At 42.1% G+C, this 16,217-nt stretch overlaps 1 protein-coding gene across 6 annotated transcripts in view; it reads left to right on the forward strand.

Annotated features, from left to right (window-relative positions):
* Positions 1-16,217, forward strand: part of arvcfb (ARVCF delta catenin family member b) — a 237,752-nt gene that overhangs the window by 211,143 nt on the left and 10,392 nt on the right. For all 6 annotated transcript variants that reach the window (XM_030059900.1, XM_030059899.1, XM_030059896.1 and 3 more), the window contains 5 exons: positions 9,634-9,761; positions 12,112-12,262; positions 12,406-12,598; positions 14,954-15,065; positions 15,562-15,649. In XM_030059900.1, the coding sequence (XP_029915760.1) occupies positions 9,634-9,761; positions 12,112-12,262; positions 12,406-12,598; positions 14,954-15,065; positions 15,562-15,649 (672 nt within the window). The remainder of the gene's footprint in view (positions 1-9,633; positions 9,762-12,111; positions 12,263-12,405; positions 12,599-14,953; positions 15,066-15,561; positions 15,650-16,217) is intronic.

Consider the following 16,217-nt stretch of genomic DNA (forward strand, 5'->3'; position numbering starts at 1 on the left):
TTTAATGATTCAGTTAAAAGCTCATTTATAAGGCTCATACACATTTTTCATCTTTAGTCTGCTGCTGCTGCAGCACTCTCTCTTCACTGCTTGATTTCTGAAGCAAAACAAGCAACTGATTTTTTTTTTTTTGTTACAGGTTACATTTTGTTATTGTTTCCAACCAAAAGCACTTGGATCGACAATACATTATATCTCCCAGTGCCAGTGGTAGGAGCACTTGATGGTAACATGAGCATAAGGAGAGACTGGCAACATAAGCTTTTAGCCCACAAGTACCCTGTGTGGGTGTGTGCACCTACTACACTGACCGGTGACCTTTAATGTCCAACAGCTACATATAAAAACTATGTGATATTACGTTTGGAATCATTTGTTGAATGGCACCACATTGTTATGAAAGGCTTTTTCCGAAGGGCTTCACTCTACACAGCTCAAACAGCGACAGATCTTGTCAATATGTTTTTCATCCAAAGGGAAATAATATCTCTACCTGACAAAGGTTTCAATATAAACAAACACTGCTCTTCAACCTCAGGCCCTGAAACACTATTACATTAGCAGGAGGAACATTGGAAGCAAACACCCAGTGTATTACCATTGTTGATCCAGCAAGAGGCTGAATAGCTGCAAGGCGCATTCTTCGGCAAGCCACAGCAAACCTAATAGAACTATGGGCTCAGGAGTGACAGACCCACAGGCTCCATGTTTTTTGTCCAAAGTTCAGGGGGTTGTAGACAGACAGATAGGGCACATCCAACACACTTTGTGAAGGGAGGGTTTGGACGTTTGAGACATCGTGGCGATTAGGCGTCACAAAGCCGCCATCCTTTTCCTACCGGTAATGATGTGTCTTCTCTGCTCTGAAAGCCCACAGCAGGACCTTACTGGCCTAACAGCACAGGAAATAGGAAGTACTCCCCTGTCATTGAAGCAGTGAATTGCTGAAAAGGCCCCTATTGTGCTAGATGGTAGGAAAAGGGCTTTCATGTATCAGGCTTTTGGTAGTGGTGAAGCAGGACCCCTGTAGTGAAATGGCAAGGATAGAGAAAGAGAAAGAGGGTAGGAAAGGGATCATGCTGCATGCTATGCCTTATGCCTGCAGCCATACCTCTCCCTCTTGGTCTACCCCAGAACACTCTCTCGTTCCCCACCTCTCTCTACTCTCTTCATACCCCCTCCCATCACACTAGAACATCTTTGTGGCCCATTGCTGATGGGTAGCTGTCCAAGAGATGGGCCAGTTGCCACCCTCTGCTTCCCTCTGTCAAGCTCCAACAAAATAACTCCAACTGCCGTGTGGGTATGCTAATGTGAGGTGCCCTGGGGCAGCCCAGAGAGATGCCAATCTATGGCAGGGGCCAACTGCGTACGAGAGGAGAAAATGAAGCTTTGACTCCTGGTCCCTGTTTGTCTGATGGGGTGACTCAGGGGTGAATGGCCTTTGCAGCCTGGCAGTGCACCCTGTTTCGGCTCCAGTTGGCTGCAAGTCTTTTGGGAACACTGTCGAGGGAAAGGGAATGCAAGCCTCATTCACGTGTTCTCCCTTCGGCTCAGCGCGAGGACACTTGCTCATGTCAACTCAACTGAACCAGACATGGGTCAAATAGAATTTGCCAAAAAAAAAGTATTTGTTGCTAGTGTAATGTGCTGCGAGGACAAGATTGTCAGAGCACTTTGCCACAATGGACAATCTGAGGAGCACCCGAAAGACTGTTTGAAAGTCAACTCAGTAAACTGTTCTGTGATTGAATACCACTCCATGTCTCCCAGCATTAACATTCATCTTGCAACATGACCCAATTGCATTTACACCTGACATTAAAATGCACTACCAGTATACAAATTTAATTCAGATTTCTTGTACCCTTGCCAGTACACAGACTGCAGTGCTTGCCACTTTCTGCAGTAATATTTATATCCTTTAAAACTGGCAGTAATCACGTTGTCTCCCTGTCTATGAAGATCTTGACCATCATCCATTTTTGACAAATGTACTAAATAAGCCGTGTTTGTTCCCTGTTTGGAGTTATACCGTCAAGTGTAGTTGAACATGTGTAGCTGATATGTGGGGATCGAACAAATCCTCAGCTGACGAGCTGGCTTGGGTGATGAGATCCTCAGTACATCCTGGGTGCTTTTGTACCTGGATTATTTGCATTTTTGTTCTAATTACAGACCAGTCACCCAGGATGTATGTTAATACCAAGTGTAAAGGGGGTCTTACACTGTCCAAATTATCTTGATGTATTAAGCTCCCTCCATCTGGCGCTCTAAGTAGAATAGCAAATACTATTATTTGCAAATACTGTGTGACTCATGCATGGACTGAACCGAAGAAGACATTTCTCAAGCCCCGGTGAGCATTGTCAATTTACTTGTTGTTTAGTTTTGTTTACGCCGCACTATCGCTCACCTTTTGGTTTATAACGAACCTGAGTGAGTCACAGGCGTTATTGTTGCAGTGGCATACTACTTTTAATGATGTGCTGTTTTAACCGTTGCCCCCGCTGTGGCTCTGCCCCGCAAAAGTCTTCATTAGCACTGAACAGCTCTCCCATGTGCCCACATGTAGCTGTATAAAAACACAGTTACTTGAAAGAGGGCTTGTGGCATGTGGAATGAGATTCAAGACGCAACACTTAAGATTTCCCCACTGGAAAGGCCTCATTTATTTATGCAGTGTTTCATTTGGAGAGAATGTGACCCTGTGGTCAGCCCTGCTCTGTCTTCTTCTGTCTTCTTCTGTTTCTTCCTCTCTTTCTTTTGCATTTTTACATTTTTGGCATTTAGCCAACACTTTTATCCAGAGCCACTTACAATGAGACCATCAGTAGATTCATTAGATTCATTAATTAGCAGAATAATTACAGTATGTCACTAGCATTACAAGCAACCAAAGGAATTAAGGAGTTCAAAGGTCAAAGCCATTAATTTCCTCTGATCATAGAATGATCATGTAAGAGTAAAGTTCTGGGAAAATAAATAAAATAAAAGCAAAGGTGAAAAATAGAAGGTTTTTTTTTTTTCCCCAAACTCTCTTCTTTGTTTCCTCTTTTTCTCTCTCTGCCTCTCTTTCTGTTTCTTTCTTCATGTTTCTCTCTCCAGTCATTTCACAGCAAAATGATATGCTATCATGTACTACTGATTTGAAACAAGTGCTATGTGCTGGATATGTAGCAGTGTGTTGAATATGCAGCAGTAAATAAATGTGGTGTAGTGCTTGAGTACAGACTGAAAGAGACCTATACACATTGTACTCAAGATTGGATCAATGAACATCGCTTTGTGACAAGCCATGCGTCTGTGTATGTGTGTGTGCAGAGGTGTTTGTGGAGGTGTATACCCAGTTCTGCTTAAATGAAGCCAACTACCCTAAAACAGAGGTGTCAACTCAATCACTAAAGGGGCTGTATTAAAAAATCACAACCAATTCGAGGGCCAAACAGGGCCTATATTTCAGAATTAGAATCAGAATCAATACTTTATTGATCCCTGAGGGGAAACGCTCACAGTGGTCATTCTCTTGAAAAAAAAAAAAAGTGGTGATTCATACACAAGTATGAACATTACTTGAAACATTCCTCCCCAAAAATACCTTTTTATAAAACTGAACAAGGATATCTAAAATCAAACTGGTTACAGAGTGGAAAATGACATGAAAAGAGTCCACTGCATCATTCCTTTTTTTCTGGCATACTGTATCTGCAAGCCACCCCTAAAGCCTTTCAAGTGATCAATAGTTTCATCACATGGAATCAAAAATTACCAGATAACTGATCTATCGCTGAAGAGAAATTTACAGTCATACACGTTTTTACTCATACATTCTCACCACTGGCACACAAATCCAACTAGAAATAAAACTAATAAAAACAAATAATATTTTCATGTTAAACCAATAATTTGGTCAAAAATACACCAAAGTATTTCAAAAGTCAAACATCACAATATAGGCAGGTTGACCTGTGATTACAAAAGGCAAATGCAAAAGCAAAAAAACAGCAACATAATAATACATAACATAATACATAACAATAACTGTCTTAAACTGTCTCCTGAGGTTATAGACAGGTTTATCCTTGTTGCAAGTAAATAGATACTCGACCTGTTTTCCACATTTTGTTTGAACATTGCTATTGGCTGGCTTCCTAGCAAGCTAGGTAGCTAATAAAAGCCTTCATGCAAGCAATCTGGGCTGCTGATGAGCCTGTAAGGAGGAGGAGGGGGTAGGGTGGCACGCAGGTGTTTTGTGGTGTTGATAGCACAGGATGTTGCAGTGCATTTTGGGGTTTGTAGTATCTTGTTGTGGGCAATATGGAACCAGGCCACTATTAAAAGGAAATCAAAAGTCATCTAATAGGCTGGATGTAATTGAAGAGTTCATTTGCAAAAACAGATAAAAGCCGTCCTTAAAATGAATACACCTTTTTCACTGATACTGCTTGGAGTACACACACACATATATACACACACACACAAAGCATGATTTAGGATAATAAACATTATACCAGGCTAAATAAACATATAAAAAAAAATAAATATAAAAATATAAATAATAAAGTAAATAAATATAAAGTAAATTTTAATAAAATTCAAAAAAGTTTGAAAAGGTTTAATAAATTCAAATGGAGATATCTGTTTTTGCAAATGAACTCTTCAATTGTACCACAGGCCTGATCTGGCCCATTTGACATTTGTGCCCTAGGAAGGTAGATCGTGAAGAGAACTGAGTCAGTGACGTGTTTGAGTGTGTGTAACTCTGAGAGACAAAGAGTGCTCATGTTCACATACATGTGTGAGTTTGTGTGTGAGGGGTGGTGGTGTGTGTGTGTGTGTGTGTGTGTGTGTGTGTGCGAAGTGTGTGTGTGTGTGTGTGTGTGTGTGTGTGTGTGTGTGTGTGTGTGCGCGTGCGTGCATGTTTCTGCGTGCGTGTGTGCTTTCCTCTCCCATCAGTTAATCCATTATCATTTCCCAGGCTGTCACCCTGCTACACCTTGGCTTTAATTACAGCCAATAGTGAAGCCACTTGAACCCAATTAATGTGATAGCGAACGGATGAGCCCGTCACTCGGCGCCACACATCACTCAATCACTTTAACTTAACTTTGTTCCTAACCCAGTTTTCATGCACCGCAGTGCCACAAAGCCCCTTCTACTCAGCGCCCAGTCACTAATTGAGCTTTGCCTCCAGCTGGGGAGTTTGTCACCACCGTCTTTTTCTTTGAAAAATAACCTGCTGCTCCTCCCCTCTCACCTCATTTAGGAATGAGCTTAGAACTCCCAGGCTTTCTGTGCTGGTGTGTGTCTGCCACTGTGTCTGAAACACTGTATTTGGCTTAGTGTGTTGGGGTAAATCCGTGACTGTGTGTGTGTGTGTGTGTGTGTGTGTGCGTGTGTGTGTGTGTGCGTGTGTGTGTGTGCCAGCTCCTGTTATGAAGCAGAGCTCTGCAGAAGATTCTTAAGAAGGCCACAGCTGTGTGTGATGTTTTTCATGCCAACACACAAGCAAAGGTAATAGACACGGTTGAGCCTGGGAGCCTGCGCTAATGTTAGCTACACTTGGTCGAATGAGACCTGCGCCGCACACTGGATGTGTATGATGTGTGCTGATTCATAGCCATGTAGATCCGTGCATGTGTGGATGATTTATCTGTGTCTAACAATCTCATAATGTTTTTTTGTTCTGTCACAGAACAGAGGGCTGTCTGTAGCTTAGAGCAAAGCCAAGGTCACATCACACTGACAGCTCATCACTCCCCATGCATTGTAATACTGCCTAACAACCTGACAACTAGCAGGCTAGCAGGAGCTGACTGATGACAACAACACTATATGGTTGCCAGCAGAGCTTTGCTAGTGCTATTAGGAAAGACCTAAGGCAGCTCGTGCTGACATTAAGCCCCAGCTAAGGACACTGTGTGAGAGCTTTGGCAGAGATATTCACTGGCTCAACAGCGAGAAATTCCACAAAGGATAAAGGAATTAGTTTAAAGGCCCAGTGAATTCCCTCCGTTTTCATCCTCCTTTGTTGAAAAGTACATGCCTGTTTTGTCTTGAGTCCTTCATTTGAGAAATGCCAATTTCATAACTCGATTCAGCTGGTAGCTAGACCAAAACCCCAGGAATTACAAGATGGAGGAAATGTGGATTTGCAGATTATGTTATAAAAAAGGCAACGTCTTAGACTCAAAGGGAACTTGGCAACAAAGGTTCACCATGGCTGACATTTTGTGCAGGGAGAATCTGCCTTGGAGATGAAGTGTCTGTCGACAGGGCTGCCTGCAACATGGTCTCCAGTTTGCTGAGTGTGCACCCAGTAGGCCCAGAAATATGAGGAGCAGGCAGAATGTTGCTGTGCGTCTGGTTTGCAGACTCTGCCCTACTGCTTAGCCCCAGAGAATAACCATTGATGTAATTTGTGTTTTAACACACGGTTACAATCATAGTCTTGCACAAAGACTCCCTCCTCTTTGGAAAAGGTCAGGAATTCTCAGCATCACCCAACATCCTCCTAAACAGGCAGTCCCCCCCCTACACACACACACACACACACACACACACACACACACACACACACACACGCTGAAACAGGCATGATCTCAGGGGGAGTTACCAGGGGCCTGAAATCTCAGAGTGGTTTTGACTGATAGTGACTATGTCGTTGTGTCTGAATCTGGTGATCTTGGACAGAGTACACCTGATCTTTAACCTCCACTCTAAATTATGAGTGTGATATGCAGATTTATGGGCAGAAATGGGAAACAGATATGGATCTCCATCAGTGTTGGGAGGGTTACTTCATAAATATCTTCTGCTACAATTACAAATTATCTGTCTGTCTGAAAGTAGGAATGTATGAAGTAACTTACTCCAAGTATCACAATATTAAAGTAATGAAATCTGACTACTTTCAGTTACCTTTGGATTACATCATTGGCGAATATAAAAAAAAAGACAGAAAATATAACAATAACATGACTTTTATGTGAGTGTATTTTCTAAGACAACAAAACAATGTAACCTTAGAAAGCATAGCCTGCACTTGAACAGGCTGAGCACCTTTTAACTGTTCGGTTGCAGGGCAGCAGACCTGCTTTTGCGGGACAATGCGTGACTCCTGTGGGGGAGATATAACAATAGACCTACATTATTTGGCAATAATGTAGGCCTATTATAAGGCTATGTAAATATAGACAGTATGCCTTTTCACAGTGCTGTTGAATATGAACCTGCTGCTCTAAATCATGAGCATTTGTTTCCTGAAGCCACTGTGCTGCACTGTTTTGTGTCTGTGCTGCTACTACCACGCTGCATTGTGCAATGGTAGTAGTTCTTTATTTCAATTATTGTACTGTATTGGAACACAGTTAGTTTTTTGTTTTGTTTTGTTTTGTTTTTTGAAAGCCTGATTACATTATGCCCATTACTGTATTTGTTACTCTCCCCAAGCCTGGTACCCATGTTGTGGCTCTGTAGCACAAAAATGCCAGTTGTTCCCACATTGTTGTTTCTTAAGTGGAAAAGAGTGTGTTAGTAAAGACAGTGGAGATACCATGTCACCGCCTTGTTAAGGGTTTTGTTTTTTGCCTTTATGACACCCAAGTTTCACTCATCAGGATTGTCTTTTTCCATGCCTTTAAGAATACTGTAAAAAATCGCTGTGAGTCCCGTCAGCCTCTGAGCATCAATCAAACAGGGTTCTTATATATCCCTGCCCACATAATACAGGGGTTTTCAAACAGAACCTTGGCAACACTGGCCTCGGATAACATACAGAGGAAGAACAGAGGGTTATTTTCTTTCATTTGAGCCTAGAGGAACATTTGAAATTGCTTGTGTGCTTTTGTAGAAGAAAGGAAGCTGTTTGTGAAATGGTATTTTCTGTGAAAGACGATTTTAGCCACCACTTTCAAAGCGTCAGCTAAGTTCTGATCCAAACTGCACAAAGTCTGTCAAAGCCTCAGTATCTAATTGCAGAATGTGGCCCCCTGTTGAAACACTACTGCCTCACTCTTGGCTTTGTTTATATCTTGACTCTTTAGATTGAGGAGTTTCGATTTTTTTGTTCCTCTTTTGCTTTTGACACGAGAACCGACGCTATTTGACAGCAAAACATCAAGTCTATGGGTATTTTGAAGCTGGAAAAGCAGGCCTGTATTTAAAGGTTCAGGGGATTATGGTGGCACATTTTCCATTTATAAGCCAAACACCACCAGCATTTTACAAAAATAATAATAATAATAATAATAATTAGAGAATGATGAAGAAGAAGAAGAAGAGGAAGAACTGTACTTCAGATGGATGGACAAGATTTCATACGAATACATCTTGAAATATGCTCAGATAAACCCTGGATTGGGCCTTTAAGGGAGTGTGTGTGTAGAAGAGTTCCCCTGCAGGAGCGTCAAAATAGTGATGAATTAGTTTGTTCATGCCAGAGGACTCTGAAGACATTCCTTATCGAGTGGGCTGTGCTGTATTGCACCATACAAAATACGAGAGGTGTTTTCCTCCAGATGTGAAAACACAACTGAGGATGATCTTGACAGGAAAAAGGGCGCTGTGTTGCTAAAATCATAATTTGTTTGATTTTCCCTGGCTTTCAATTGAATTGTTAGTGTCTCGTTGATCCCTTGTAAAGCACTTTGTGACAAACCTGTTTGAAAAAAAGAACCCTGGATGAATAAATTTGATTTGATGTGATTCGATACGTCCCGTCTCTCCCTGTGCCTGCACTATCTAATCGCTGATAATGTAATTACACTTCCATCAGAGGGAGGCCTAATGATTGACTGTTGTGGAATGTGTTATGGGGCGAGTGAGATAAACCTCCCTCTCAAATACTCTGCTCTTAGTCAGGGCTGTCAGATCAATGACTACTCCCACCCTCCTCCTCCTCACTTATTATATTGAAGTACTTCCAACCACAACGCCGTAGTATTTTTTCAGAAGAATGATACAGCTATCCCCACAGACACTCTTGGAGGCCAAGAGTTGTACTGGAAATTATGAAAGGAAATACTATGACCACTAATGTATTCTCATGGCATAAAAAAAGTCCAAGTCCAGCATCTCAAGCAGGTTTGAATGTTAAAGAGTCTGTGGTTAGAGGGTTTAAGAGATTAAAAAATTCCAATGCGTACTGGCCAGTGTCTTCATCAGGCTCTTGCAGCCAATTGTGAAACCTCTCGGGTGTCGAGACCCTGATGAAGACATCGACTTATACAAGTGGACTTTTTTTTTTCAGCCCTCTCCAATTAAAGGCTTTGTAACTTTCAAACCCATAGGAAAGCCTGGATTTGGATTTATTATGCCAAAAGAATATATTAGTGATGGTAGTATTTCCATTTTCACTCTCCTCAATGCCAGCCCTTTTCACTGAAACGTCACGAGAAAGATGTAAAATTTTATGTAGTTTTAAGAAGTTTCATGCTGGTAGCAGAGTGCTTCTGCATATGGTAAACTGAAACTTATTTTTCGCTCTTCCAGAGAAAGACTCCCAGTGGTCAGAGACAAACCTCAGTACTGTACTGGCGGTAGCTTCACACAGTCTAATTGGCCTGTCTGTCTTGCCAAGGAGTCTAACCTGTGTGTGTATGTGTGTGTGCTTCTCTGTGTGTTTCCCCGCAGGCTTTGAGCTGCTGTATCAGCCAGAGGTGGTGAGGCTCTACCTATCTCTGCTGACGGAGAGCCAGAACTACAACACCCTGGAGGCGGCTGCTGGGGCTCTGCAAAACCTCAGCGCTGGACAGTGGACTGTGAGTCCTAGGGCTGGAGAGAGTGCAGCAGATAGACGCCTACCTTCTACCTGCTCTGTGATTCCATTTGTATTTTTACTTGGATCTTGTGCATCTGCAACTTTCATGTTCATCGCTCCCCCTCACAAATATCGTTGGTATACATCCTGCGTGAGTGGACTGCTTTAAAGCAAAAATGTCTGGAAGTCCTCCAGAGGCTGTCCGAGACGCATTTATCCATATTAACAACAAAGTGCAAATGCAGCGCGTAGTATACTTGTAACATACTCGTCCAAAATGGATTGTCGGAGTATTTGTGGATGGGGAAGAAGTGAAGGAAGGTGTTAACTGTAATTTTTAAAAGATGTAATTATTACCAGAGGACGTGACATGCGCATCAGTCTATATGTTTCCCAGTGGAAAGGAAAACCAATCAGTGTAAATACACGAGGTGCATTTAAATGTGAGGAAGAGTCAGATTCTATTTCAGTATCATGATATAAGACTTAATGTAATCTGGGATTTTGGATATCATAATATGGTCAGGGAATATGTCACTGGTGAAGGGAAGTCACAGTAAAGGGATGCAATTTTCTGGACTTATTAGACTGATTCAGCTTTTCTATAATTTGCCTCTGCTTGCTTGGTCAACATATCCACATAACTAATTAGTCTTTATCAAAAAAAAAAAAAACTTGTCTGTAAATATGTCATGAAAGCACCACTAGTCATCCCTACAGTATCATCACAATATTCATACTGAGATCAAAAATATTGTGAGATTTGATTTGGTCAGATGTTAGGTGTAAATTTAATCCAGCTTAATCCTTTCTAGACAGTCTGGATACATAATACGGTGTGTTAAGGTGTAAAACTGGGCCATTGATGTCGCTCTCTTGGCCATGGCTCTCTTGATAAAGAGACTCGTCATCTCAGTAGGGCTGCTCGATTAAATAAAGGTTAGGCAAATACAATATCTAATGTAGACCACACACTTGCATGTCTGCTAGTTGTTTGCTTTTGATGACTGATGGTAAGTTTTGTACACCTCTGTGACCAGGACCAGCCATTCACTCCAATTAGAGCTGCTGTTAAGCTGCTGAGAGGCTGTGCTTGGCTGTAGGCAGCAGTGGATGATCAGCAGGGAATGATACTTGTCAGGTGCTGGTTCACACACAGCACCCCAGGCAGGAACGGTTGCATACCGTGTTCCTCTGCAAGCCGGCTATATTCGGCCCCTAGCAGCATTATCGTGGCAGTGCTAGAGTGATCCCCTTTTTTAACGCCTATGTGTCACACTGTAAACATATCCCTCACTGTTCTGCATTCACCACACATCCCAGTTCCTGTTAGCTCCTTCACGGCTGTCTGCAGAGGTGGGCAAACAACCTGAATTCTTCTTGCTTTTTTTTAGTTTCATAAATTAACATGGTATATGCTTTATTTGCTCTGTAATTTTAATTTAAGCTATATCAGTGTAGTTAATTGGAAAAGCCAGCACTGTGTCTCACATTTATAGGGTTTTGAATAATTCAGTAGTAGTGATTTTTAGCTAAGGTTGCCGTTTTGAGAAGAAACCCCTCTTTTCCTTGGTGTATTTTCTTTTCTGCTGAAGCTAATCAGAATGCCAGGCAAGGCTTGGGGGCTTTGAGGGGCTGGTAACCCATCACACTATTGCATCTGGTAGCTGGACAGAGCATGTCCCTGTTCCCTGGGAGGATATCTGGGCATCTTCCTTTAAATCTTCTTCATTCTTTGCTAGTACTTAGTTCTTTACCACTGGATTTACTCGTTTTTCAAGGCTTGCTACTGCCACCCAGTGGCTTTGCTGCATTTATTCTCTGCTTAATTACATCTCTGGGGGTACCACTGCTCAGCAGAGAAGCTCTTTTATGTCAAACTTAATGTTTCGTGTTACAAAAAATGAGAAGACGAATCCATTGATGTTTAAATTGAGACAAATTATATCACATGTCCATTCCGAGCCCTGCTGTGGAGTCTTGTGAATTAGTCAATCCAAGGAGCCACTATTGGCAGATGTACTGTGAATGGTAGTGGGAGTGTGTTTGTCAGAGTGTGCACAAGTGTGCAGGTGTCTTTAAGTATGTGTGAGCATGGAAGCATATATTGAAAAATGCCCTCGCCTCCCTGGATAGCTATTTATGGAGTTGACCCCAACAGCTCCCATAGAGATTTCTCTGTGGCTGAAAGTGAAGGACTGTGGCTCTGTTGGGCAGCTCCCAGGTGTGAATGTGCCAGATTATATGAATGTCAAACAGGGTGCTGCTGACAAAGTCTGCACTGTCAACCTCCTCCAGAGGTTAAAGGTTAATATTACAAAACCCATCCATATGCTTTGTCTGCCCCCCAGTGGTCCAACTACATCCGAGCCACGGTGCGTAAAGAGAAAGGTCTCCCCATCCTGGTGGAGCTGCTGCGCTCTGACTCTGACAAGGTGGTCCGAGCTGTGGCCATCGCCCTGCGCAACCTCTCCATCGACCGCCGCAACAAGGATCTGATTGGTATGCACGCCGAACCCACCACTAGAGATCAGACATCAAAAATATGTACTCACATGTATAGTCATGCTTGTAAAGTGAAAAGAGGTTTTTGGCTGTACACACACTTGTTTAATCTAAACACTTCACCCTCTTTCACCCCACAGGAAGTTATGCCATGAGGGACCTGGTGAGCAACCTTCCCAGTGGTCAGCAGCGACCAGCCAAGAACCTGGAGGAGGACACGGTGGTCGCCATCCTCAACACTATTCACGAAATTGTCACGGACAGCTCTGAAAACGCCCGATCCCTTATCCAGGCCCAGGCCATCGAGAAGCTGGTAGCCATCAACAGGACCAGGTACAGAATTATGTGTACCAGGGCATCGTGCCCTTCAAGCATGTCTACCTTTTCTTACTGGCAGCGTTTTTATGTACTGTATTGTGCCATATCATTTGCGGTATGAACATCTCAAGTTAGCCCACATTTAAATTTTTTAAATATATATGTATAGTGTCTGGAAAAATACATGAAATGTATAAATGATTAAGAGGAAATCATAAATATTTATCTGTGGCCTTGGGCATCTCCAAAATGCTCAGGTTTATAGCCCAAAAATGTAGGAAATGTACCTGTGGCTCAAGTGGCCTCTTCAGTCTCATTATCAAGCATCTTCATGACACACAGCTGAAAATAAAACAAAGCAAATGAGTTTGAATTGCAATATTTAACTGTAGAGGAGTCCATTCATGGAATTGTTAATCTAGCCTACCTGTGACCTTGGCAGCTCCAACGGCTTGTTCTGCCTCATGATCTCAGTGTTCAGCTAAAGTGTCAAATTGTTTTAAATTATAGGTATTGAAGATGGTTGTAATGATAACATGACTATCAATCTGTCATTCTTCGTAGTTGTAGGCTAATAGATGCATTAAATACTAAAATCAATAGCTTGCAAACATGTTATTTAGCTCATAGTTCTCATATCAACAACAATAACAACCACTGTGTGCGGCAAGGGTGGACACACTGTGGAAGCACCATTGTTTGTTAAATTTTTACCAGTTGCCAGAGTCAGGATCACCATCATCACACCTGAATGAAGAGCCGCCTGGAGCACTGCAGACACTCCAGAGCCATATGCCACAATGGGAACTAAGCTAAAAAGCCAGCCTTGTTTCAAGACTTCTGGCTCATAACCAGATGATAAATACCAGTGAGAACTGCAGTCAACTTTCACCACTGTATTGTTGTCTAACTTGAAGTGACATGTTTGTCTTACTACAGCATGTAAATTGTGAACCCCCGATCCCCACAACACACACAAACACACACACACACACACACACACACACACACACACACGACAGCCACAGACATTAGTCCCCGTCCCCACCCCACCCAATGATGATCGCAAGTTCGCTTCCACTGAAACACTATCCTGCTACCCAGGAAGCAGAAGCACATTTTGCGGAAGCGGACAGACGAGATTCCAGGGAAATGCAGTAAATTCTCCCAACTCCACAGTGTCTCAGATACGTGAAAAACTGCCAATTTCAACTTAGTTCTCATGTGTATCTCAGGGGTTCATGATTTAGTGCATGGCATATGTTAGGTGATTTGTACAAGGCAAGCTTAATAATGTCACAAAAAAAAACATAAGCATATGCACCATCTCACACCCAATACTTGACAAACAGGTGAACCTACTACCAGTATTCTTGCTCTTGTGCAATAGTTTTTTTGTTGTTGTTGTTTTTGTTTTACCAAAAGGTTACTGTACTAATTGTACTGTACTAAATTGTAGATTCTTGCATTAGACTTCTTTTATCAAAGTGACATGAAATCATACGGGTTCAAAAGTTTGCATTAGAGAAAGTACACTGCACCAGTATGTACATTATATGTTATTCTATTTAAGTGACCCTGTGATTGCCGGTACACCACAGCCATTATGCATGTCGTAATTACAGCCTTGAATGCAATTTGCATCATGATCCAGTATATTAGCATTCACGGAGGATATTCTAATGGGTCTCTAATGGCCCAAGCTTGGCTGGCTGGGCGCTCCTATATTCTAACAAGCCTGAGCCCACACAGACCCCGCTACCCACCGCACATTAATTAACAGGCTTTTTCAACTGGAGGGCATTGTTACAGAGGAGTGCGCTTACCTGTGAAGCCGGTGCTTACACAAGTAGATGAGAAACTGCTCTGTTTCTTGCTCCGCTTAACGTTTTCACAATATTCAGTACCACACCACTTAATCCTTACCACTATGAAGTGTGTCTCTACCACAGTTTTAATTTAAGATCAAGAGCTATTTTCAAAGCCTCGTCCTCACGCGATCAAGTATTGATCATATGAAGTGTTGCATTAATACACATAGTTCATTCAAAGACCAAATAGCTATGTTTTCATTCACCCCTGAGATTGGTTTTCTTTGAAGTGAACCCCCCCTCATGTAATTAATAGCAGTGGCTCTGAGGTAGCTAATGAAAGGAAATGCACACTTGTCTGACTATGAATTAAAAACCAGACCCTGGAGCGACTCAGGGGACTCAGTGTCTTTGAATAAAGAGATTGATTGCATCGGGAACAAGCTATTACTTCCAGGCATCACTGTTTTTGTGCTGCTGTTTTTCTGGGTGGGGTAGAGGGGATGATGTTCATTGCTGTGGTTATTTTGTTATTTACTTGCTTTATGTGGCTCCTCAGCCAATCAGCTCGTGAAACCAAGGCAGCTTCCCACGTGCTGCAGACAGTGTGGAGCTACAAGGACCTAAGGAACGCCTTGACCAAGGACGGCTGGAACAAAAGCCATTTCCAGGTAACATTTTTGTGGGCCTTGAACTAATCAGCTTTCTTTTATTGTTGCCATTGCAATGGAAAGTCACTCATACAATTCACTATAACCAATAAAATACAATGTTGGAAATAATGGAAAGATTATACAACAACAAACATAAAATACGTCAAGGAATGACCATAATAAATAAATACCATAGGACAGTAATAACCATATGCCTTTGAGATGCTATGCTGCAACATAAAAACTTTCACCTTCAAATGTCTTATCACTGTGATCCCAGGCAGTGCAGTTCTTCTTCTTAATTCTAGATGTCAGCCATATTTCCCCGAGGGAGATATTGTTATAATTTCTATGATTATTATTATTTCTCACCAGAATCATCTTTATGACTCCAAAATGTAGGAGCTTACAAGGAGCGTTTGAAGGCAGAAAATCTATAGCTTCCCTTTCACATGCTGGTTTTAGTTGGCAAATATTGTGGCAAGTGTTCTCATCGTGCTTCCTCTGCCTCTAGCCCACAGTGACAGCCACTCCCAAAGCAGCCAAGAACGGCAAGCCAGGCTACGACGACACCACTCTCCCCCTGATGGAGAAGAACCAAGGTCAGTGACTGCGTCTGTGTGTGTGTGTGTGTGTGTGTGTGTGTGTGTGTGTGTGTGTGTGTGTGTGTTTACATGTGTTTGCATTTGTTTTTGCCTGCTTAAGAGTACCAGGTAGGTGGGATTAGCAATAAGGACCAGTGACTGGGGACAGTCAGTGGTCGATGAAGGGGGCCCAGAGTCCTCCCAGTAAGATAAGTAATAGTTTAATTTTTACTATAGCATAATTTACTAGGATGTGTAGAGAGCATATAAGATTACTATTTGTATTTCTCTCTCTGTTACCGCCTCTTGTTCAGTGTAGACAGTTACATAGTTCGATACTACATCAGCATTTTGGAGTTACAGTTCAGATGTCAGCAGGCTGGTGCAAAAAGTTTGTGAGTTTAGTGTATTAGTTAAAAGTATCTTTAAGTGATAATGTGCTAAATTCCACATTTCCAAAAAGAATATAAGGAAGATAGTATTTGACTCAAGGTATGTGTTTGTGTGACAGAGAGAGTGGGAGAGAGAGAGAGAGAGAGAGAGAGAGAGAGAGGGAGAGGAAGTTGTATATGTTGGACGTTGCGTG

The sequence above is a fragment of the Myripristis murdjan genome, chromosome 9, assembly GCF_902150065.1.
Source record: "Myripristis murdjan chromosome 9, fMyrMur1.1, whole genome shotgun sequence".
Lineage (NCBI taxonomy): Eukaryota > Metazoa > Chordata > Actinopteri > Holocentriformes > Holocentridae > Myripristis > Myripristis murdjan.